This window comes from Ctenopharyngodon idella, chromosome 10, assembly GCF_019924925.1.
Source record: "Ctenopharyngodon idella isolate HZGC_01 chromosome 10, HZGC01, whole genome shotgun sequence".
NCBI classification, from domain to species: Eukaryota; Metazoa; Chordata; class Actinopteri; order Cypriniformes; family Xenocyprididae; genus Ctenopharyngodon; species Ctenopharyngodon idella.
Genome location: NC_067229.1, coordinates 34,247,684 through 34,270,579, shown reverse-complemented (window position 1 = coordinate 34,270,579; position 22,896 = coordinate 34,247,684). Strand labels below are relative to the sequence as shown.

The following is a 22,896-nucleotide window of genomic DNA, read 5'->3' as shown; positions in this document are numbered from 1 at the left end:
TACTTGATATGGTTTGGTCTTGTGTTAGGGTGTGAATGTTGTGGGTGTTTGTGTTGGGTGACAGCTGGGTATAATCAGTGTGAAATGCTTTTGAATGCTGACTCAAGTGCAAGCTTTATTTTCAGTGCTTGTTACACACACATGCAAAACTAACTCACAGTTTAGTATTCTACTGACAATGTTTTTAAAAGTACTGTATTAGTTGCTCCATGCACCACAGGAAACTTTGTACATGAATGTGGTTGCGGTGAAGCACAGACGTGTCCCTCAACTGCTGCCAACAATTTCCCAATTTTGCACCCCACCTCTTAGCCACACATTACTACAGAGAGACTGGACCAGGGCTGGAGATAAGAGCTCCAGGGTGACAATGATGGAGGGTTTTGCTTCGTCACTCCAAGTGAAAAGACATCTTTCTACTATATTTTAACTGAACTGAAGGGGAGCTTAAATTGCCAGGAAAAGTCAATTTGTTAAGTCAAGCAATTTAAAGCTCCTAATTTTTGGTGATTTTCTTCAAACTGATTGCATGTCAGTAATTATTTAAAGCACTTCGAATAACATGCACCCAAGCAATTTCAGTTATCTTAAAATGTTTCACACACAAATTTCATGTGATTTCCTTGATTTTGGAATCCTTTGTATCCTATTCCATGTGATAACCTAACCTATCGGTGCGTGCAGTGAGACCTTACTGATGCACACTCGCTATAGGGGCTGCTGTACCTTTAGAGCTCAGTATCAAATAATTTGATGGTACTTGTTGAGAACTTCCTATGCTCTTCATTTTCATGTTTAACTTGCACCTAAACGTACCTATAGATATTATTCACTTTGACTATCTATCTATCTATCTATCAACCAATCAGATTTGAGGGACAAGTTTACAGTTTATGTAAAGTTTTGGCTTACAACAAGGGTTAGAGGCTTCAGTGTTATTCACCTATCATTCCCTCTGATTTTAGGGATAAGTTATGGGTAGGGTTAGCGTGGGGATAGGGATAGGATACAAGGCAGGATGGATCGATGGTTTATGTTGTTTATGCCAAATTCTGACCCTACTATCTGAATGTTGCAGCAGAAATCGAGACTCATCAGACCAGGCAATCTTCTATTGTCCAATTTTGTTGAGCCCGTGCGAGTTGTAGCTCATTTCCTGTTCTTAGCTGACAGGAGAGGCACCCGGCGTGGTCTTCTGCTGCTGTACCCCATCTGCTTCAAGGTTCGATGTGTTGTGCGTTCACAGATGCTCTTCTGCAGACCTCGGTTGTAAGGAGTGGTTATTAGAGTTACTGTTGCCTTTCTATCAGCTCCTTCCAGTCTGGCCATTCTCCTCTGACATCAACAAGACATTTTCATCCACAGAATTCCCGTTAACTGGATATTTTCTTTTTTGGACCATCCTCTGTAAACCCTGTAAATACTATTGGGTAAATTGGCAGTGGGCGGGATCACACAGATCAAAACAAAAACAGATATACCATCACTGAATGTTAATTTCAAAGTAGAATAACTGGCTGTAATTGTTTTTCGGAGAAACAAGAATGTGAACTGCCAACATCAACAGACACCACTGCTAAAATGTGAAAAAGATAATAATAATTTGGCACTCAAAGCTCTTTACATATAGATGGTGCTATATGATCATAAAACCTAGACAGCAGCACCAAGATGAACTTCATCATCTGTCCTGGTCAGCTTAATCACCTGACACCTGAATATTATTGAACTACTTTGGGCAGTTTTGTAGAGAAGTGCGAGAAGCAGATTTCCCTTCTTCAGTATCTCTCAAGCAACTGGCAGAAGTTCTGATAGATGACATTCAACTGGAGACTATTTAAAAGTTGTATTAATCTATTCTAATAAGGTTTAAAGCTGTATTAAAGGCACATTTTGGTAAACACCTTAATAAAGAAATATTGCCTATTTCCCAGGTGTTCACATTATTTTGTCCAACTGCTGTTTGTATATGGCTTTCCAAATCAATTGATTTTTCTTGGTTTTAAAATGCTCATATTAGTAACATAATACATTGTATGCCTGTTTTATGCAAAATGGAGTTGTGTCCTCTTTTGAATTAAATTTATTTTGGCTCTCCTGTCTTGCCTCATAAGCCAGTGGTATATGGACACCTCTGGCTTCAGAATGTTGCTAGACAATTCTCTCCATGTGTGAATTCTTAGCTTGAGGCAATTTTGAGTCACCCAGGTTTTGGCTGCCTCAGATAACACCTGCAACATGAAGTTTGAGCTTGAAAAATGAACACTGATCTATGTAAATGAAATTCCCGACATTAAACAAATAACCATTTAAATGTTTAGGATGTTTGTGTTGTAAGAATGTACAGGGAGACTTCAGATAAAAGAGCGCTGACTTGTTAGGTAATTTTTTTCTCATTAAAATCAAATTATTTCCTATTAATTCAATAGAATGTGAGGGAATACTGGGGAATACCAATGGCAGCACGAAACTTTAATATTTAAATTTATTTATAAAAATTTCTTTGCATTGTGCAAAATTATCACAAATTAGTATTGATGCTGTAGAATCTTTTTCTATTGATATACGTCTCCCCTCATTTACAGTTAGAGCGATGATGCAAACATGAGTTCCATCATCAACGGCTCCAACAGCTCCAGAGAAGCTTGAAATCTTCATAAAAGTGGCTTGCTTTTGCCATATGGTTTGAAGATCAGTTGGAAAGTCAATGAACTGCCATACAGTAGTGGCCAAAATAGGAAGATTTACATATTCACCCTTTATTCAAATATTATTAAAAATGTGTTAAAGTTTTTGTAAGCATATTGCGTAGTTGTGCTTGGAGTCAATTGTTTTATTAGTGATAACACAATGAAACATGACAACTTTCGCACATCACTTTTGACCACTACTGTATGTTTGATGTGGTCAGTGCCACAGTAGTGCTATTTAAGACCCTGCTTACTGTAAACTGATGGGCCCAAGTCATCACCGGTACGCTGCTGCATTTTTAGTCACAAAAAAATGTAATTATTACTTTCATTTTTGCAGTTAGAGTATTGACTTGTAGAGTGTGAGAAGTTATTCAATTTCTTACTAGGTCAGTTACAAAAAGAATACCTTAACAATCAAGCTTTTATCGTTTTATGAACTCCCTGTCATCATTTAACTCCAATACATTATATTTTCGTTAAAAAGTGTGTGGTCTCTCTTCCTCTCTGCTGCCATCTTGTTACTCCTAACTAGGTTAGGATACCTCTCCAGCACTCTTAAATAATTTAGGAGCTGAGGCCTAGTCTTGACACTTAGGAACCTTTATGAAATCACACTTATTCTTAAAGGCACAATATGTAAGATTTTTATATTTAAATATCCAAAAACCACTTGCAGTGTTATATAGTTCGTTCAGCTGTGTACTTACATTATCCTATATGTTTCCAAGAATTTGTAAATTCAGAGAAATTCACAATTTTAAATAATGCCCGTCCCTCCCTTGTCACTTGTCGCCTTTCAGTGACGTAATATCTGCGTTATCCCTGGTTTCCTTGTACTGCACAGTAACCATGGCAACAGATGCGGACAGCTGCAGTCTAGCGACACGCTGTTGTTGTTTCGTTCAAACATTATGGACCATGGCAAGCAAACTTTGGGACAAAAGGAGAAATAAAACGAGAATCAATATCGAGATTGTTTCCGAGATGGTGAGAGCTTTGCGACAACTTTGACTTGACAGAGGTCGACGCCGCTCTTGCACGTTATTAGACAAGGTAAGCAAATGTAGGCTACATAAGACTAATCAATGTTATATAGCTCAACACAATGAAATGTTGAAATATCATCAGTATGATATTCTAATGTTGATCTAGGTTACTGTTAGTCTCATACAGCCAACAAACTAATACACAGAATAACAATACAACTTTCAACAAACTTAAATGCAGTTTAGTATGATAGTGTAACGTTAGACCAAGTGAAACAGTGCTGCGTTACCTCACCATTTTAATTCGTCAAATAAACTGACCTGTATTAGTAGTATTTCAGCACTTGCGAGTAGTTCGTTAGAATGAAATGTCCTCATTCCTTTATATCCCCTGGGACACGCATGTGGCACTGATATCTGTTTCTCATTAGCAATCGCGCCCGCGATTCTCGGCCACGCCTTGCTTTATACCACAGTCATGTTAAAAACATGAATGCATTCACTCAGCCATAAACATTATTTCGACATAAACATTATTAGATCCATGGAATGTCAAAAAAATAGACTCTCAACATTGTTGACAATTTTAATGTATACAGTGCATATATTTTTTAACAATGTATTTGTAACGATATTATTTTTTATATTACTAGCAAACTTTGGGCAAGTCATTACATTTTCTGACATTCCTGATTCATCCTTAGTAAATACTATTTGACAACATTGCACATAGTTCATTAGCATAATTTCAAGCTTGCAGCAGTGAAGCAGTTGACCGCTGTTTTTGACCTCAAAGAACAGTAATGCTGTATTATTGAAATGAAATTCTATTATTTCACACAGTCCAGTCCTTAAATTGTTTACTATATATTAGTAAAAAATATACTAAAAGTTATGAATAAGAAACAGGATTTAGGTAAAAGAGGATTGAACAAAAATATCAACAATTTTATAGCTTATTTCAGGTAGCCGTCAACAGACAGAGGGATGGTTATTGAAGATTTATTAAGACGAACTGTTTCTTTGTCCATCAAACATCAGACACTTTACCTACACAAAAAGACAGAAATCAAACAACAGTGCAAGCAAAGTCGGTAAAATGTACTGATATATTGATATGTTCAATACTGAACATTTATTTTACAGATCACCCTATTATTTGTGTTGTGTCCAATAATCGATGCATATCATAAAAAAAAACTAAATGAAAAATAACTTGATGAAGCAAACTCAAAAACTCAAAAGTACAAAAAGTGTTTCTGGTTATAATATATACACTCACCAGCCACTTTATTGGGTACACCTGTTCAACTGCTCGTTAATGCGAATATCTAATCAGCCAATCACATAGAACCTACTTCGGAGTATGCATTTCCAAGGTATGAAGGAATCAAGGCATGTCTGAATCCAATGTTAGCTTCCCTTCTTGTCTCCTGAGCTACCTTCATCAGATCATTAATCTGTTACACTGCCTCAGAAGTCTGTCCGAAATCAGTTTTGTGAGGTACCTTCGCGCGCAAACGCTGCCTTACAAGTCATTGCCTATAGGGCAGTGAGGCAACAAGTCAGCTGCCTAAGTTTTCGATGCAACAATAGTCAAGACGATAGCATGAAGAATGTGAATATTTAACCAAGTCAAAAACAAAAGTTAAGCAGGTATACATATTCATTTCAGTATCAGCAGACGCAAAACGCTATAAAAGGCGATTACTTTTAAAGTTAAAAAATGAAATAAGTTATAAAAAACGGTATAAGTTATGTAAGCGATATAAACATCTTCTGGGTTCTCGATTTTAACGATTTGAGCAACCATAAACAACGCAAAAATACGAATTTTGAGTTTTTGATAGGATTCCTATATAGAAAAATCACTCCCTGCCTGGGACAACTGGACTCCAGGAAGCGAAACGTGGATTTGCAGTTATCATTTTGTCAATATGTTGAATTTTGGGGTAAAATCATATCCTATATATTGTATTGTTATATATTGTATTGACAACTCATCAATTAAATATTTACCATCTTATATTCTGCATAATTTGGTGTTTTTAAATAAACATTGACAAAAACTATACAAGTTTTAGGACTGGATGATATATATAACATTGATATAAGTGATCACCCGGATTTAGACCTACCTTGTATTTATATAAAGCGTCTGGGAACATGATTCCTGGCTGCATGTCAATATCCATGGATTACTGGAACTTTGGTAAGTTGTAGCAGGAACACTATTGAGCCCGATCTTTAGTTTAATCGTTTGTTTTACTTGCGTTTTCAGTTTCCCCTATTAAATTCAGTCATGCAGCAGGCTCTTTTGCCACTCAGTCTGGCTGAGGGGGTGTGTTCCGGAGGGAAATTGACGTCAGTGCATACCCTCTATTGCTGATGACCATCTTCGTGATGGCTATTTCCAGCAGGATAATGTGTCATCACGAGGCTCAGATAATCTCAAACTGGTTTCTTGAACATGACAATGAGTTCAAATACTCAAATGGCCTCCATAGTTACCAGATCTCAATCCAATAGAGCACCTAATGTACCTAATAAAGTGGATGGTGAGTATATATACTTTTCATGCCATAATTATGAATATTTAAGTCAGAATTTTCACTTTTCATCTCATAAATATGACTTACTACGTCATAATGATTATGACAATTAATTTGCCAAAGCATTAATTTTACCAAAGCATGATTTTTTTTTTTCTTATGTTGCAGAAATGGGCTTCCATATACATAAAATTTGTTCATTTATTTATTTATTTAGTATTATTTATAGTCTGCGGTATACAATGTATATGCAGTAAGCACCCTAGTATTCCATTTTAAACACAACTGTGTGTCTACTTACCTCGTGCCAGCGCAGTGTATCACGTGGCAGCCCAAGATGGCAGTGAGGACAACAGCTGACAGAATCCACGGTCTCCTCCTTCTCCTCCCCCCTCTTCATCTCTCTCGGCCTATCACTGTCCCACAGGGGAAACGATACAGAGCGAGAGGAGTGGGCTACTCCAAAATGAGGCCTAGGGTCTCGCTGGTAATTCAAGCGCTCACCACTGGAGGGCAGTGTTAGATCCTCACTGTCCACCTGCAGCTGAAACGAAACAGTTACTGAACTTCTCCTGCTCTATCTAGTGGACAGACACGGGAATGACACATCATATTTTGCAAAGCTAACTCAGCTACATAATTTACAACCAGTTGAGATGGTTGCAACAAGACACTGAATGCATGCCGGGTCAAATGAAATCCAACCCCAATCTAGTGTCAAAAAGGCAGACAAACTACATCATTAAACTATTTATAGCATGCCCTATATTTTATATTACACATATTAAAAACATGAGCTTGTCACTGTACCTGATGTATGTTGAGGTCTTCCGTGGGTTGAGATTTCAAGCAGTACCAACAGAGTTCAAGGGCGACTTCTATAGTGAAGTGCACACTCATTAACTTACTTAACATAGGCTACTTCACCTATGCTAACAAAATCTGTGAGCACTTAGTCATATTTCACTCTATAGTCTACATAATGTTGTTTCTGTAAAGGTTTGTTTTTACAAAACAAACAGCCCAAAATAGCCAAAAGTAAATTTGGCCTGTGTACTGGCCATTGTTTCCCATTATCCACCTGAGTAAATATCATTTGCATTACAAGGCTGAATATTTGCACAAGGACAAACTGTTCAGCATTTTTAAATGTTCCTTAGCTGTATTATCAGTGTAAGCATTTATCAGCTGGGTAACAGTGACTGGTTTAGACATACTCTGTGTGTGTACAGGAGTCGCTGCCAAGGCCTGTGTAATGTTTGGGGTCTGACCGGATTCAGATTTCTCCTGTGTAACACTCTCACTAATACAACAGCTCCCTTCCTCGCATGAAAGGGTCTGTCAAGCAGCACATAATGAAATAGAATAGAAGAGAAGGATTAGCATAGTTTAGGGACAGTTCACACAGAATAAGTTTTTTGCATTTGTGTAGCCTTCGTTTTAAGGCGTTTTGCGTTGCTTTTTCATTGTTTTATGTAAACATGCGCCCAGCAAAGTAGCGTTTTGCGCTGCTTTAAAATTTTTTAGATTTTATTTTCTTTATTTTTTTATTTTTCTTATGTAAATGTGCACAGCGTCTCGCGTTTTAAGACGCCAAGTTAAAATGAATAGGGGAGACCTAGTTCAAGTTCAACGTTTTGCTACGGTTTCCGAGTTGAACGACATGTTTCCTGAAAACAGTGTGCAATGGGGTTTGAGATACGTTTTTTCTTATTTGGTGGGTGTGTCAAAAATGTCAGCCCAATCAGCAGCAACATGTATATAAATCATGCGGTATTAAAGAGACAGCTCGCACAATGGGTCCAAGTAAATTCGTTTACAAATGTGTCCGCTGCAGCTCGGTATACACAACAATTGAAGATATTAGAAGACATGTTTGTCGTAAGAGTTTTATAGTAAAAATATAGCATATCAATTCTTCAAAAAGAAGACAAAGAATGGCCTTCTCAGCTGCCATAGTTGCAACTCTTGCATCATCAGAACAGGGTGTTCAACGCACCACCATTTCCGTTTAAAAAACGTTTTGCAACATTTTGTCGGGGCTGAACACAGCCCAGGTATGGTTGTAACATGGAGAGAGTTGTAACACCACCGATTCCACCAATCAGGAATAAGCTAGGACAGGTCCTATGATCATTTCAGTGTTTACCCACTTCCTCCCAGATCCCATAATGACTGTCAAAGCTGGAAATAGGCACATGCAGGTTTTTATAAAGAAAAAAAATGATTTTGTGGTAAGAATGTAATTTTTTTTTTGGCCAAAACCAGATTTTGTTTAGTACATAAACTTTTGCTTTTAACTTATATTACATTTTATTGTAGATTCTCGGGTAAAATGTGATGCATTTTTAACCTGCTAATTTAAAACCATTATGCTAATTTGGTTTGCTAAACACTGGCTGACTGGTGGGGTGGGTTGTAACATCATTAAAAAGTGTTACAACCATCCCCTTACATACAACTAAGAACATTTTCTTTTTAATAACTTTAGTGAATTACTAGAAAATGAAAAGCAAAGACAGATAGAAGGGTGCCTGCCAATGTTTGCCAATTGTTACAACTTACACCAACATGTGTGGGGCAGGTTGTAACAAAGGTTGTATTTGACATCAACTCAAAAGTGCTGTGATATTCTTGCAGATGTTTAAATTGGTGCCTTTTGTAATAAAAAAAAAAAAAGGTACTTTGTATAAGTTTGAGCACTCTAAAAAAATCAGTGAGCTAAAGATTCTGAAACAAAAAGTGTTACCCGGTTCACACTCGGTCTCCCCTACATGAAAAATAAAAGAAGTTCAACTTTTAAAACGCGTCTTGAAATCTTGTGTTCTCTACCATTTCACTGCGCTGTCTCATGTTTAATTGTTTTATGTAAACATGCACACTGCGAAGTTAAAATAAATAAATAAAAGTTCAACGTTAACATTAAAGTTTAAAACACGTCTTCAGACCTTGAATTCTTTTCTATTTCACTGCGCTGCATTTCACATTTTTAAATGCAAGAATGCATTCTGTGTGATCTGCTCCTTCTAAATAATCAGAATCAAGAATTCTAGAACGTCATGTAATAAGCAACAATGTCAAATCTTTATAGACAATAATGTGTTGTTAATCTTTAAGGAATAGTTCACCCATAAATGAAAATTTACTCACCCTCAAGCCATCCTAGGTGTATATGACTTTCTTCACACAATCAGTTATATTTAAAAAAAAAAAAAAAGAAAAAAAAGAAAACATTTTTAAAACAATATCCTGGCTCTTCCCAGATTTGTAATGGAATTGAATAGTGCCCGAGTTTTTGACGCTCCAAAAAGTGCATCCATCTATCTTAAATGTAATCCATACAACTCCAAATGGGTTAATAAATGCCTTCTGAAACAAAGCAATGGGTTTTGTAAAAAAAAAAAAATCCATATTTAAAACTTCATAAACTACAATCACTGGCTTCCTGCAATGGCTATACGCATGTTCATGAGAGAGTCGAGTTCCAGTGAAAGAGTGACTTCTGACCTGATGTAGGATATAGGACTTAGGCGTAGCGTAAGCTTAGGTGAGAATTGACAAATGCCATTACAAAGCTGGGAAGAGCCAAGATTTTATTAAATATAATTCTGTTTGTGTTCGGCCGAAAGAAGAAAATCATATACACCTAGGATGGTTTGACGACTAATATTAGGGGAGCGCGGGGCACAACCTAACTCAGGGTTAGTTGTAACACACATGGTTTAAATACTTCCAAATATGCTAGCATAATGAATCTTCTAGGTACCATATCGACAATATATAGAGAAAACAATGCACAAAAATTCAGAAATCTTTGGGAGACATTGCTGAACATTTAATTAACAATAGCAAAACTAAATTTCTTGAGTTATTTTTTCATCTATATTTTTGGTTTGTTTAAAATTAGACAAATCTGATATTGTTTTAATCTCCAATCTGTTATTTAGCAGTTTAGCTAGTTCTTTAATGCTTCACTAACTAGCAGAAGATACTAACCAGGTTTAAATTCCAGTTGCGCAGATAGGGTTTGTTGTAACACCGTTATTAGAACTATGCTATTCTATACAGTTACGATATAATTGCCATAATTAACTTTTATGAATATCTGTTGAGAAACCATGGGAAAAAAGCTGAATAAAGACTGAAGAACCTGAACATTTAAAAAATATTATTTCAAGAAATTTGTACTGGCTTGTCTATTTATCCCGTGTTCTGTGAGAGCTGTGAGTGGAGGGAGGAGAGTGTTTTGTTCAGCTGTGTGTTTTTCTGAATGTCTGCATATGTTTCTTCATCTGTGTGGGTGTATTGTTTTGACCAGTGCTGTATAGCTGTGTTTTGCAGTGTTCATTGTCAAATTACAAAATTATTTAAATTTGAATTTCTAAAAAAAAATGCTATCATTTTATATGAAAAAAATAATAATTGTCTTTTAATGACAAAATATTTTAGTTTGTCATGTATATTTTTTTCATTAAATCAGATAACATTTTAAGCTGTCATATGGTCATGTTACAATGTGCCCCACCAATGGGGCATCTCGTCAGATTTCATTTCCCTTCTTTCGGGGTAAATAAAGAAAAAAGTATACACTGTATCAATGAAACAAAGCCACATATTTGTATCAAACCTGTGTGAAATTAATGTGGAACAAAAGAAATTCTCTGAACCCTAAGTAGATTTACACAAACTGAGAAAGTCGAAAAGCGTTAGGTTGTGCCCCGCTCTCCCCTAACTGTGTTACATGAAAATCCCTTAGTGTCATCATTATTAATCTCTGTACTGATCGGTCCATTGATAAAGAACAACTCTGACCTGCTCCTGTTGATCCAGTGAAGAGTTTTGTTCCTTGTTGCTGTGATCACTCGAACTCGTTCTGTATTTGTGTAAGAAAGACTGAGTGTAGAGATTAAAGGCACACGTATATGTTTCTTTTTGTTTAGGGTTTTTTTTTTTTTTTTTTTTACATTTGAATAGAATCCTTGACACATGGCTGTGCTTCTCTTTACACAGTGCCAATTCCTGCTGTTTACCCCTCACTGGGAGGTTATCAATTAATCCATCTGTCTTTGAATTACACTCAGAGGCTTGAGTATCCCCAGCCGAGACCTTTTAACTCACTCTGACACTAGCCAAAACATCAGCAATTAAGTGTTGTATTCATGGAGAGCTCACTTACCCCACTTGGGCCGCTTGGTCGTCATTAACCATCCCCGCCATCTCACTGACCTCCCGTTTCCGTAGGACAACCTCTTTTTGTTGTATCTGCTCTCTAGTTCTCTCTCTCTTTCTCTCTCTAACCCTTTCTGCTCACGAAACGGAAACTGTGGCCATTCAATATTTGATGAATCTCAATGGCTCACAAGCAGATTTGCTGTAAAGAGTGACAGCAGTGGAGCTCAGGTGTCAGGCCTTGTCTGCCTCACTCAGTCAGCAGTCTGGACTCCCCAGCTGAGGATAAACACCCCTGAGGGACATTTTACCCCATCTGCCACAATAGCACTTGATGTAAACATCAAATGGATTACGCCCTAGAGACAAGAGGGCTGTTTGCACACACAGTGTGGACCTAATATAGTACCAAAGAGTGAGTGTGAGTGCATGTGGAGCAATATCTATGAGTGTGTGTTCAAGTGCTGTCCCTGTGGGCTTTTAGAAAACAGACTCTCTTAAAGCACACTTTAACGCTCTCATTTCATTTGTCTCCTAACAATGTCAGACAGTGAATATGCATAACTTACAAAAGAATTGTCATTTGTTCTGCAGTCATTTCCATCACATCATATATATTATGTATTGTGTTTAATAACATTTTGGTCGAAATGGCATTTTATGACATTTTATTTAATAGCTAAATCCTAAATAAGTTCAGTTAAATAATATTGTCATAATTTTCACATAATTTAGTAATCACGTGTGTGTGTGTATATATATATATATATATATATATATATATATATATATATATATATATATATATATATATATATATATACATACAGTACTGGTGTGCAAAAGTCTTAGGTCACCATTAGATGTTGTTTAAGCAATGGTATAATGGCCATATATAATTATTTCTCATATATAACCAGAAAATACAGGAAATTTGTATGCAGTATTAAAAAACAGAAAAAAATCAGAAAAAAAAAGACTTTAAAGTGGCAAGTTTTTAGTGACCTCCCCTTACACTTGAGCAATAGCAGGAACCTGGCTCTCTTAAACATAAATTAAATGGAAACGGACTGGAGGGCCAAGAAAACCTTCAAAATCTGATAAGAAGTTTCTCAGATTTTCTTCTATGAGAAACTGGAAGAAGTCCAGGAGGTCACAATATATACTGATTTTTGCTTAAAGAAGCCATTTTGTTCTGATATATGTTTGGCAACAGTTCTTCTAACCCTAATTGATAGAGTTTGTATGTTTTCATTTCTTATACAACCATGTAGGAAGACACATCATGGCCATATTCCAGAATGACAATGTCAAGATTCACCAGGGTTAAAATTGTGAAAGAATGGATCAGAGAGCATGAACAATCATTTTCACAAATGAATTGGCACCTTTGAGTCCAGACCTTAAATTCATTGAAACTCTTTGGGATGTGCAGGAGTAGACTTTACAGAGTGCTCACCTCTTGCATTGTCAATACAAGTTCTTGACCAAAGATTAATGCACCTCTTGATGGAAATAACATCACAACATTTATTTCCATCAAGACCATGATGCCGGAATGGTATAAAAAAAAAAAACATTCATATGAGAAAAAGAAAACATTGAAATCTATTACTTTTAACCCCTGGGACAAAAAAGTGCCCACAGTTGAAGAAACACCCCTATATATGAGAGCGTTCAGTGCTAGAGGAGGCAGGCAATGAGCTTGTTACTCTGAAGGTGGTCCACCACTTTACAGAGCTGCTGGATAAGTACTTATAGAGGGTGAGTCACTCAGACCTTCACCTTTATTCTCTCAGTTTCACTCGCTCCCTCCATTCTCTCTGACTTTATCAGCTCCTCAACCCTCTTCACCTCCCCCATTTCTTTTTTAAATGCGGCACCAACCCAACTGGCAGATGAATGAAATGTTGATGTTGTTTTTCCACTCACTGTTAACCTTCTGCAGGTGTTTCTGCAGAGCCGATCGTGATCAACACTTTTCAGCTAGAATCAGGGTACTATTAGCTTGTGTGGAGCAAACATAAGCTATGTTTAACATAAGCCATCAACCTGTTTTTATGCGCATTTTGAAGTATTGCATCAGAAATGCCAAATTTTGGGGGGGAAAATCCTTTAATTCACAAAAAAAGGTTTTACACTTGCTTGGGTTGGTTTTTGACTTGTGCAAAAGAGAGTTAATGGGAGATGGAAACGCATTTGCCGAATAAATTATGACTTAGCGAACATTAAACCCACGTGACTAATCGGCTGATTCCGCTGATGGTGTTTTATTTACTGTTGGTTACTAGGTTACCAATTCCACCATCATCTGCTCGAAGAACTTGATGGAAACGCACCTAATTCGCATTTGTTTTTTTGTTTGAACTTTGAAAATATTCACTTCACGCTTGGATGGAAACCCAGATAGTGTCATAATACACAGTTTCTGTACTTCTATTTACACATCAATACACTTCAGAAAAGATAGCTAGCCACATTAATCAGACGTTATAAGCGCCTACACTTGATAGTTATGGCATTCCTCTTGTTTTACTGTCAGAGAATTCAAAGCTCTTTAATGGAAACATGACTGCTGGTGCATGCTGGGAGCCGAGAGCTCGACGCCTGTGCGCCCCTGCCAGTGCTGTCAAAGAGCATTCTCCCCCCGGCGGGTGAAATGGAACATTTTGAATTGATTCCGAAAGAAAATCATTTCACACAGTCTTTAATATGAAACCTCTAGTATGTGACATATTAAAGCTGTATGCCCACATATCCGCCGCCATACATTACAACGTGACAGAACAGCTACATCTGAAATCGACGAATGCTGTTTGATGCCAGAAACTGGCGTAAATGCAAAAACATCCCGTGAGACACAACGGCAGACATTGGCAATCAGCTCTTAACGGACACACTGACAGCTCTTACGGCGAGAGCAGAGGGTATAATTGAATGGTAATTACATGGTAATTATCATCATGCATAAAGGTTTGGCATACAGAAAAGGATCGGGGGGAAGAGGAATTTTTTATTTTATCATTTTTTTTAACAACCTCTCCGAGATTTAAATGATTCTGTTCAATTATGGCTAATCACTGAAATCCAGGAAGGGCATAAATGGGGGTTGTCTATCTACAAAGGCAGCAGAGAGCTTCAAGGCACTTTGAAGCACCTTAAAGCGTGTGTGTCACGGAGAAAGTTTCATCCGAAAGTGTTTTTCCCCGTGCTGTGTTGGTCGGTCGGCTTGGCAGAATGCATCATTAGAGCTGCTGTCTGAGTCACAGTCATTATCAGGCACTTTTTACCTCTGAAGTACTGGCGCCACTGTCATCAGTGCATCAGGCTGTGTTTATGCCTGATTTTTGCATGCGTGTGATCACGAGCATGAGCAACAGATGGAGAACATGGGGCCGCAGTGTACATTAATGACTCGGAACATTTTGTGTGTGAAGGTTTTGAACAGTCAGGCGTCCATTTACAGTAATTACTGGCGTAACTTAACAGACTCTTTGCATATTTCAATGAAACTGTTTCAAAATGGAGGTTGAGGCAGAACGTAAGTGGCCATGACTCACCAGCCTCCGACAGCAGCGCCGTGAGACTTCTCCGCACTTATGCTCATTCACGGCCCTTTGCGTTTTCGACACAAAAGCTGAAAGAAAGAAATGAGAGAAACACATCAGAGGCTCATAAATGACTGTCCCCCATAGCCGCTGCACTCTGGTCACTAATGGAAAATTTTCAAGCAGTCGTCTACCGTCGCAATGGTTAATTTGCTGTGGGATTGACCACTAAGGGCAGCCAGAGCGAAAGCCACAGACATTTAGAGTGCATCAGTACGATAATGAACGTCTGTTTGGGGTTAAATCCCGCTATTATTGGCCGGCGTAAGGTCTTAGTGGTGTCTTAACCAAATGCAAGTGTAGTTTGAATTAGAGAGCAAGGCCTCCTGGCAATAGGTGTGTTTGCATATTGCTTAATGCAGGTGTTTTTTGAGCATAATTGAGTTCTGCATTGTGTCCAAAGTCAGGGTGTGGGGGAGTGGGTTGGTGTTTGTGCCTCTGTGTGTGTGTGTGTGTGTGTGTGGGGAAGAGAGGGAGAGGGTATAAGTGCTCGAGGTTCTGCAGTGGTGCATGGCAGTAGATGACTCACCCGTCAATCATGTGACTCATTAATCACTGCAGCTTTCTCTCTCCCCACCCCTCTCTTTCATTTGGTCTCAGTGTGTCTCCATGTCTATTCCCTTCACATTACTCTCCTTTTATTATTCTAAGTTCTTTTTATTAGCGAATGACTTTCATCTAGCAGCGTCTCATTGAACAGCATCATTCTCAGGAGGTTGAAAACACGGATTTGTTTTTTGCTAGTTAAAGAGGCATGCATTCAGATGCACTCACATCTTCTTTCACGTAATTCTATACGTGTTTTGCTCTTATGTTTGGTAAATATGTTCTATATATTTTATCTTAATAATCAAAACTTGTTCAGATGAACATGTTTGTTGCGGAACAGGGCGCCATGAGTAATGCAGTCGTGACTCGTAAGGGCTTTTAAGAATCATAGAGCTGCATATCTATCCATCTCATTAGAGATCTTCTCAGGCACATACAGGTATGTGAGTAACTGGAGAATAAAATGTGTCTCTATGGTAAAATCAGTTTGTGTTTTCAGTGTTCTGTTGTAATACAGCATGAGAAAATGCTTGTGGAAAATACAGATAAAATGCAAAGAAGTACTGGGCATGCTGGTTCAAACTCTCTGTGACGTCAAATGCAATTTCTGCTACAGGTGAGATAAGAAACGGCATATGTTGTCCTAGTGAGCACCCTCTGTGGTACAGAAATTAATTAATTTCTGCTCAGGATCTGATCAAAGACGTTCCAATAAGACATTTGTTAAAAAAAAACTGACTTTAATAAAATAATTGCTTTTATTTTCGTCATATAGCAAAACTAGTAATCAACATGCTGTTATTTACACATTGCACACACATTTGTTTATTTGACACTGTACAACTTACAATCTGAAAGTTGACAACAACAAATTCCTTTCACAAGACAGTTCACTGATGAAAACACTTGCTATAGTAATTAGAGTTGTCTTTCTTTGTTTTCTTTTTTTTATTATTAATTTTTAAAATAATCACAGTTTGATCAAGGAACTTTTCCCCAAATTTGGCAGATTTTTTTTGTTTTTTTTTAAAGATGCAAATACAGATAGACGTGCAAACTGTTCACCCTCAGAGTATTCCTCACAAACTTCAGACATTTTAAAACTTATTTTTAGGAACAAACATTATACTATACAGCGTTCTGTTGGCTCTCAATACAAAGATCCTGTACTCAGTGGTTAAACATTGGAGGTAACCCATAGTAACAGGGGCATTTTTAAAATTTGTTTGAAATTTTGGCAAGATGTGAAGTTTACATTAAATCACATGTGTACAGGTATTCCACCAAGTAGATTGACAGGGCACCGACCTAGCAAAGATATTTACCCTTTTGCATTTCTGTCAGTAAAATGGAAGATTTCGTTTCAAGCATTGTTTACAGCCTGCATGAAAGATTTTTTTTCTTTTCTGTTTTTTTTTTTTTTTTTTTTTTTTGTTAGAGGTGCAAGACCTGCATGCACATGGATGAGCTAAAACAGTGATCAGTATTAAGGCAATAGGAACATTGATCAAAACAATCCAACAGACCTTCAGGAAAAGCCTGTAATAATTTGACAGTTACTTGTTCATTTAATTAGTGCCATAGCAATTATTACTGTGCCCTGCAGTGTCAAGAACTCAACCACAAGCTTTGCTTTTCAATTAATCAAGTGTTTCCTAAAGAAAATAAATCTTTGTATAAACATGGGTCTCTTGCATTTGGCACCGAAAATGTTTTCATTTGACTTTTGTCTGCATGTTTTTGTTTTCTTTTGTTTTCTCTTTTGTATTTTTTTTTCTTTTTTTCACATGCAAGAGAATCAAAAACATACCTGAATGAAACCTTACAAATTCACCTGTGTATTCTCTCACCAAATTAAAATGTAAACTGCGAGAGAAACCAAATGAGTGCACGCAGAGAGGTTCTGATATAGCAGCACCATCTCTTCCGTTCCTGATTTGGAATGTATCAAAACACAAGAGTGGAGAAGAAACACCTAACTGTCTTTTCGCAGCCCTGTCGCTCAAATTCCCTTTCAGCTTTTTCTCCTCACTCTTTCATCGCTTGTTTCATCGCTTGAGAATATCCTGATCTCGCGACTGACTAAAATAACCTACGGTTGTAATAAATCTTCTCAATGAAGTTCTCCAGTTCTTCATCACTTTCCTGCGGAGACTCTGGCTCATCGTATACATAGTCTGGTGGGTAGATGTAAGAAGGTACTCTCCCACTTGGAGGAGAACGTGGTTTGGGCATGGGGAGAGCCTGGTAAGTTCGGGGATGGGGTAGAATGTAATTAGATATGACAGTGCCAGGTTGTGGGTAGGGGCTCTGGGAGCGTTGTGGGGCTTGTGCCCATTTCCAGTCTCTCGCCTTTGGCTTGTCTCTATACCTACGGTTTGGAGGCTTCAGACCGTACCCCATGGAGCCCCCAAAGTTGTAGTCAAATGACAGAGCAGGATTTGTATAGAACCGCGGCTTGGGGGGTGGGAAGAAGACTGGGTAATAAGCTCGATATGGCTTCTGATAATAGGGGAATGAGGGATAGGCCAGAAACTGCTTCTGCGGCTTAAACCAGTAGTCCTGCTTGCTGAGCTTGCCTTTGTTTTTCTCCTTGTACCATTTCTTATATGGATCGACTGTATAAGAGGATTTCTTGGGTGACTTAGGATATTGATACGCCTGAGGCCTTGGCTTGGCTTTGAGAGGAACTAGAGGGCGGAAACGAGGGGTGTTGCTCGGGGGTAAATCCTTCCTCTTTTTCTTCTTTTCCTGAACATCACTGATTATTTCAACCACATCATCAGCAGGCAAGTGCAGCTTGCTGGAGATTTCGATCAGCTTGTCGATGGTCTGGGGATCCATTTCATCATCATCATCGCTATCCTCCACCTCGTTCGAGCGCTTGTCCTCGGCCACATTGTTCAGAAGAGCCGCCGCCTTCATGTCTCTCATGTAGGAGGATGCTTTCTGCTTTCTGCCCATGTACTCCAGAAGCATGTCAGAGGCAATGTCAGCCAATCTCTGCTCCTCCTCACGTGCCTCCTGCGCCTCCGCCTCCTGCCGACTCACCTCCTCCTGCTCTGCTCGCGCCTGTGCCTCCTCTTCCTTGCGGGTCAGAATCTCTTCCTCCTCTTCTTCCACAAAATCGAAATCATCCATGAAGTTTCTGTCGAGCTGGGATGGGTTTCTCGTTCGCTCTTCCTGCCACTTAAGCTTCTTGGTCGCCTGGGCCAACTGCTGGTTATAGGCTTTGTAACCTTTTAGAGGTGGGAGGATCTCATTGTCTTGCAGTCCGAGGTCAATGTTTTGGAAATAGCCCCTGGCTTTGCGCTGGAGGGGGGTGGCCATATTAGACTGACTCTCCAGTTGCCCATCTTTAGCTGCATTCACCTCGTCCTCCTTCTCAATCTCACTTTCATCCTTTGGCTTTTCTTGTCCCCTGTTTTCCTCACCTGGCTGTACTGCCTCTAATGATTTCTCTGTGTCCTGCTCAAGGTCTCCCTGAATCCTCATTGCCTCCATTGCGAGTCCTTCTTCAGAATCCCCCTGGGTCATCTTCTCTCTAACTGGGTGGTCGAGAGCCTCAAGCAGAACTGAAGCTAGAGCACTGGCAGAGTCCATATTTGAGATATGTTCCTGTCCCAAGGGTTTTTGGAGCAGACTGTCCACTTTCCTATGTGTCCAAGAAGCTCCTTCTGCTGCCCCCGGGTCCTCTTTTGCCAAGTGGAGAGCCTCATTGATGCTGCTGCTGACTGAAGATCTCTGCTGAAGTGCAGGGGCAGCCAGGGCCAGCAGGGGGGTGAGGCTGAAAAGGACTAACAGGAGAGCTGAGGTGCTGGAGGGGTAGCAACAGCAGAACATGACCATGCAGAGAGGACAGGATGGGGGAGAGGGGAGCACCTTACAAAGATAAAAAGAAAAAATGGTCATTAATCTCTGTTTTTTTTCTTTTTCTGAGCATTAACAAGACTACCTTTTGTGGCGCTTATATTATAACATTTAGTCGCTATAGCAGCACAACGTGCGTGCGCGGAAATCTGCCTAAATTAGTATAATCAGATATTAAATCGTGCACTTGTTTTACAGCAGTACGTGGCCAACAAAATACATTCGCGTTTTTTAAATTAAATTTGACGCTTTTATTAAGTCCACACAGAAACTACGTATAAAGGCAAGATCGAGACGATTCCCTGGATGCCTCTTCACCGATCACTTTTTGATTCGGATTAGCGAAACACCACAACAAGCCTGCATTTGGTTAATGACTAAATGAAAACTACACTGTCAGTGGAAACTGTCTTTCTTGACATGCAAGAGAATCGTATGAATGAAACATTATAAATTTACCTGTGCTCTCTTTACCAAATTAAAATGTAAGGTGCAAGAGAAAAACCTAGGCTACTATGTCGGTCAATCTAAGCAATAATTATTTTCTTTTTATTCCTCCACATAAACACAATATGATTGAATATGACGAATAGCTACTCCCGTTTTTTTTCTTTCGATTTTCAAAGAATGAACTCTGAGCGAACTAGTCGTAAGATTTTACCCACACAATCACAGAATATTTTTATTGTTTAACAAAGAAAATCATAGACATATCAAGTTTACATTGTCGAAAAGATACAGATACGGATCGTGTATTCTTGCAACAACAAAAAAAAAGGCGTTTAGAAATTTATGAATGAAACGCTTGTTGATCGGTCGACATGTATATCTTTGAATGACTGAGATTCAACAGCATGCAATCTCAAGGTAAATATCAGCGGAAAACTTATTTCTAGTCCTTTACAGCCTCTCTTTGTTTTTTAGAGGGAATTATCAACTATTTATCGAGTGAATGTAGGAATGTCAGTGAACGAACTCACCTGATTTCCCGAACAAATTAGCTGGAACTCAAAACCTTGTGCTTCTTGGATGAGGTTTGGAAACAACCGCTATCCTTGAGTTCATTTAAAACTTGAGTTAAAGTAAGTTTGCTTCCCAAAACAATTATTTGAAACACTCTTCGGTCTGTCTTGCACTGTTGAGAGATGAATGCGGAGCGTGGTTTTTTTTTCAGGACCACGGACAGCGCAACTCCCATTTGTATAGACGCGTCTGGACACGTGATCCACGTGTCATAACGCCGCTGTTGACGTCAGACTCTCCATTGATAAGAATTTCGTGTCTCGTTTGAACTCAGAGGGTACGCTACGATGCTCTGATGAATGAACAGAGATTGCATGAATGAAACAGTCTCTCCATTAAAACGGAGCACTGTGGTACACAGTGAAAGCAGCACTGCTAAATTAACTCATACAGAAACTAAATCTAATTGTAGGAGTTGATTGAACACTGACGATTTGCTGTTTTGAACATTATATATCTAAGTTTTAATATCTGTTTATTTGCAATACATAGAATGAATTAAAGGGTATACCATGTATCCAGTAGGCTATAAATTGACACTGTCAGTTACTTAGCAGACCCTTTTGGCCTGTTGATTGTTTGTGAGTGTCCTTAATCAGAGCTGGAGAGACACTGAACGGCTGCACCCACCGTGACGCAGGCGGTTCAGCTTCACTGCTCTACTTCCGCTCAATTTCCCGAGCTCGTTCAATTTTCCGCTCTTTGTCTCCTGCCGCCCCTGACTTTCATCCATCTGTCTCTAACGTCATTCTCATGTTTTCACATTAACATGTATTTTTTTAATGTACAGGTAAGCCTCACTTACTACCTTGACCTACAGACAATCCAGAAACAGTCAAGACGTTTCTTAAAGAGTGCAACCTACACTTTGACGTTCTCTCTCTTGCAATTATGCTTTTCGAGATAAGAATTTCATATGACGTGGTTTAGAACCTTTACATGAATACTGTAGGTTTTAGGAATAGGCCTAATTGGAAAAAGCTCGCGTGGCATTGGAGCCAACAGCAATCCCGCCAATCACAGTTTATGATTCGTGTAATTGGATTAGTTGCAGTGCGGATATTGAAGTCCCACGAGCCACACTCGAAATGGCAGCATCAAAGCTGTCTCATTATAGAGTGGGAACCTTATTTCAATATTTTCAAAGGTTGCATCCAATAGACTCATGTTCTTGAATTGCCATAAAACGTTAAGACCCTTCCTAACCCTATTATTGTGTATGTTTGCTTTTTATTTTATTGTGTATGTTTGCTTTTTATTTTTATTAGCCTACTGTTATTTTCAAGTAACCAACTTAATCAGGTTGCTGAAAAAAGGGTTCAAATTAGAACCAAAAGCCATGGTGTCAATGCAGAACCTTATTAAAATTGTAAGTACCTTTTTATGTACTGGTGCTTTAAAGAACCCATTAACTAATACACTGATCTATAGAATCTATAATGAAGCATAAAAAAGAACACTTTAAATTTCCAAAGAACCAACCAAACCAAGAACCATACAGTCAACTTTGCGAAAACTAAAATGATGCAAAGAATCACTGCAGAACCACTATAATTTTAAGGGTGGCACTTAAAAATAAAACAAATGGTGCATTTTACGCTCCAGAGAGGTATACGAGCACGACCTGATGCTATAAATATTTTTCAACAGCTATACAGTGCCAAGAAATAACTTATGTTATTTAAGTTGACAGGGAAAATGACCTTTTATTCTTTAAAGAAAAATGCGGCATCCAACAAAGGGGTTGAAAGAACAGCGCGAATGGCTATGAGTGTGAATGCGTGTCCTTTTCTACCTTGGTGGCGAATAATTTAAGAGCTCCAAGGGCCAAGGGTCAGATTTTGATACGGCTTGGCATTATCGACTGCCACTCAGCATTAGCGCAGTTGCGACCCTTAACCAGCGCTCTCCATCCCCCGCGCTGACTCACCTCCTCCTAACTGCCCATGCACTTCATGTAGGACCCAAAATGCCCACTCAAGAAGAGAATGAATACATTACATGTTAAAAACTGAGGTAAATGAAAGAGAAATGGCCAAAATAGTGGATAAAAGCGCTTTTGAAGTTTTTCTTGGGTATATGGGATGAAAGGAATTATTGTTCACACCTGCACAAGGAAAAGATTCGTCAAGATTTTGAGGGTTCTGTAGACATATTGGCTGCAATTATGAAAATGTATGTTCAGAAACACTCAAAAATGTCCACCGCCTAATGGAAGTGACATAACACGCTCATGAATAAAAGAATTCTACTCCCACGAGACTGAAAAAAAGCATCGTCCTGGGATCGATTAATTCTCCCATTTCACATTTTACTCAGCTGCGGCTCGAGCTTAATGGTGTGTAGCCCAAGCCTTGCGCCCACACACGAGCATCGCATCTGTTTTGATGGCAAATTCTCGTAAGCGACTGCTCTCTTGAGGCTATAGGCTCGGGTTTGTCGAAAA

The 22,896-nt window shown here is 38.6% G+C and overlaps 1 protein-coding gene and 1 long non-coding RNA gene across 4 annotated transcripts; both read right to left on the bottom strand.

Annotated features, from left to right (window-relative positions):
- Positions 1 to 4,251: 4,251 nt before the first annotated feature.
- Positions 4,252 to 12,191, bottom strand: LOC127521906 (uncharacterized). 3 transcript variants are annotated; one of them, XR_007932483.1, is made up of 4 exons: positions 7,449 to 12,191; positions 7,042 to 7,109; positions 6,533 to 6,775; positions 4,252 to 4,729 (listed from the first exon to the last, which is right to left on the bottom strand). It is a non-coding gene; the product is annotated as an uncharacterized LOC127521906 (long non-coding RNA). The 3 variants fall into 3 exon arrangements; XR_007932482.1 differs by having other exon boundaries at positions 6,533 to 7,569; positions 11,044 to 11,104; positions 11,408 to 12,191; XR_007932481.1 differs by having other exon boundaries at positions 6,533 to 12,191.
- Positions 12,192 to 16,280: 4,089 nt separating this feature from the next.
- si:dkey-175g6.2 (GRB10-interacting GYF protein 2) lies at positions 16,281 to 20,609 on the bottom strand. Its single transcript, XM_051911336.1, has 2 exons — positions 20,408 to 20,609; positions 16,281 to 19,439 (listed from the first exon to the last, which is right to left on the bottom strand). The coding sequence occupies exon 2, from the start codon at positions 19,404 to 19,406 to the stop codon at positions 17,640 to 17,642; it is 1,767 nt and encodes a 588-aa protein (XP_051767296.1). The 5' UTR covers positions 19,407 to 19,439; positions 20,408 to 20,609; the 3' UTR covers positions 16,281 to 17,639.
- Positions 20,610 to 22,896: the final 2,287 nt, after the last annotated feature.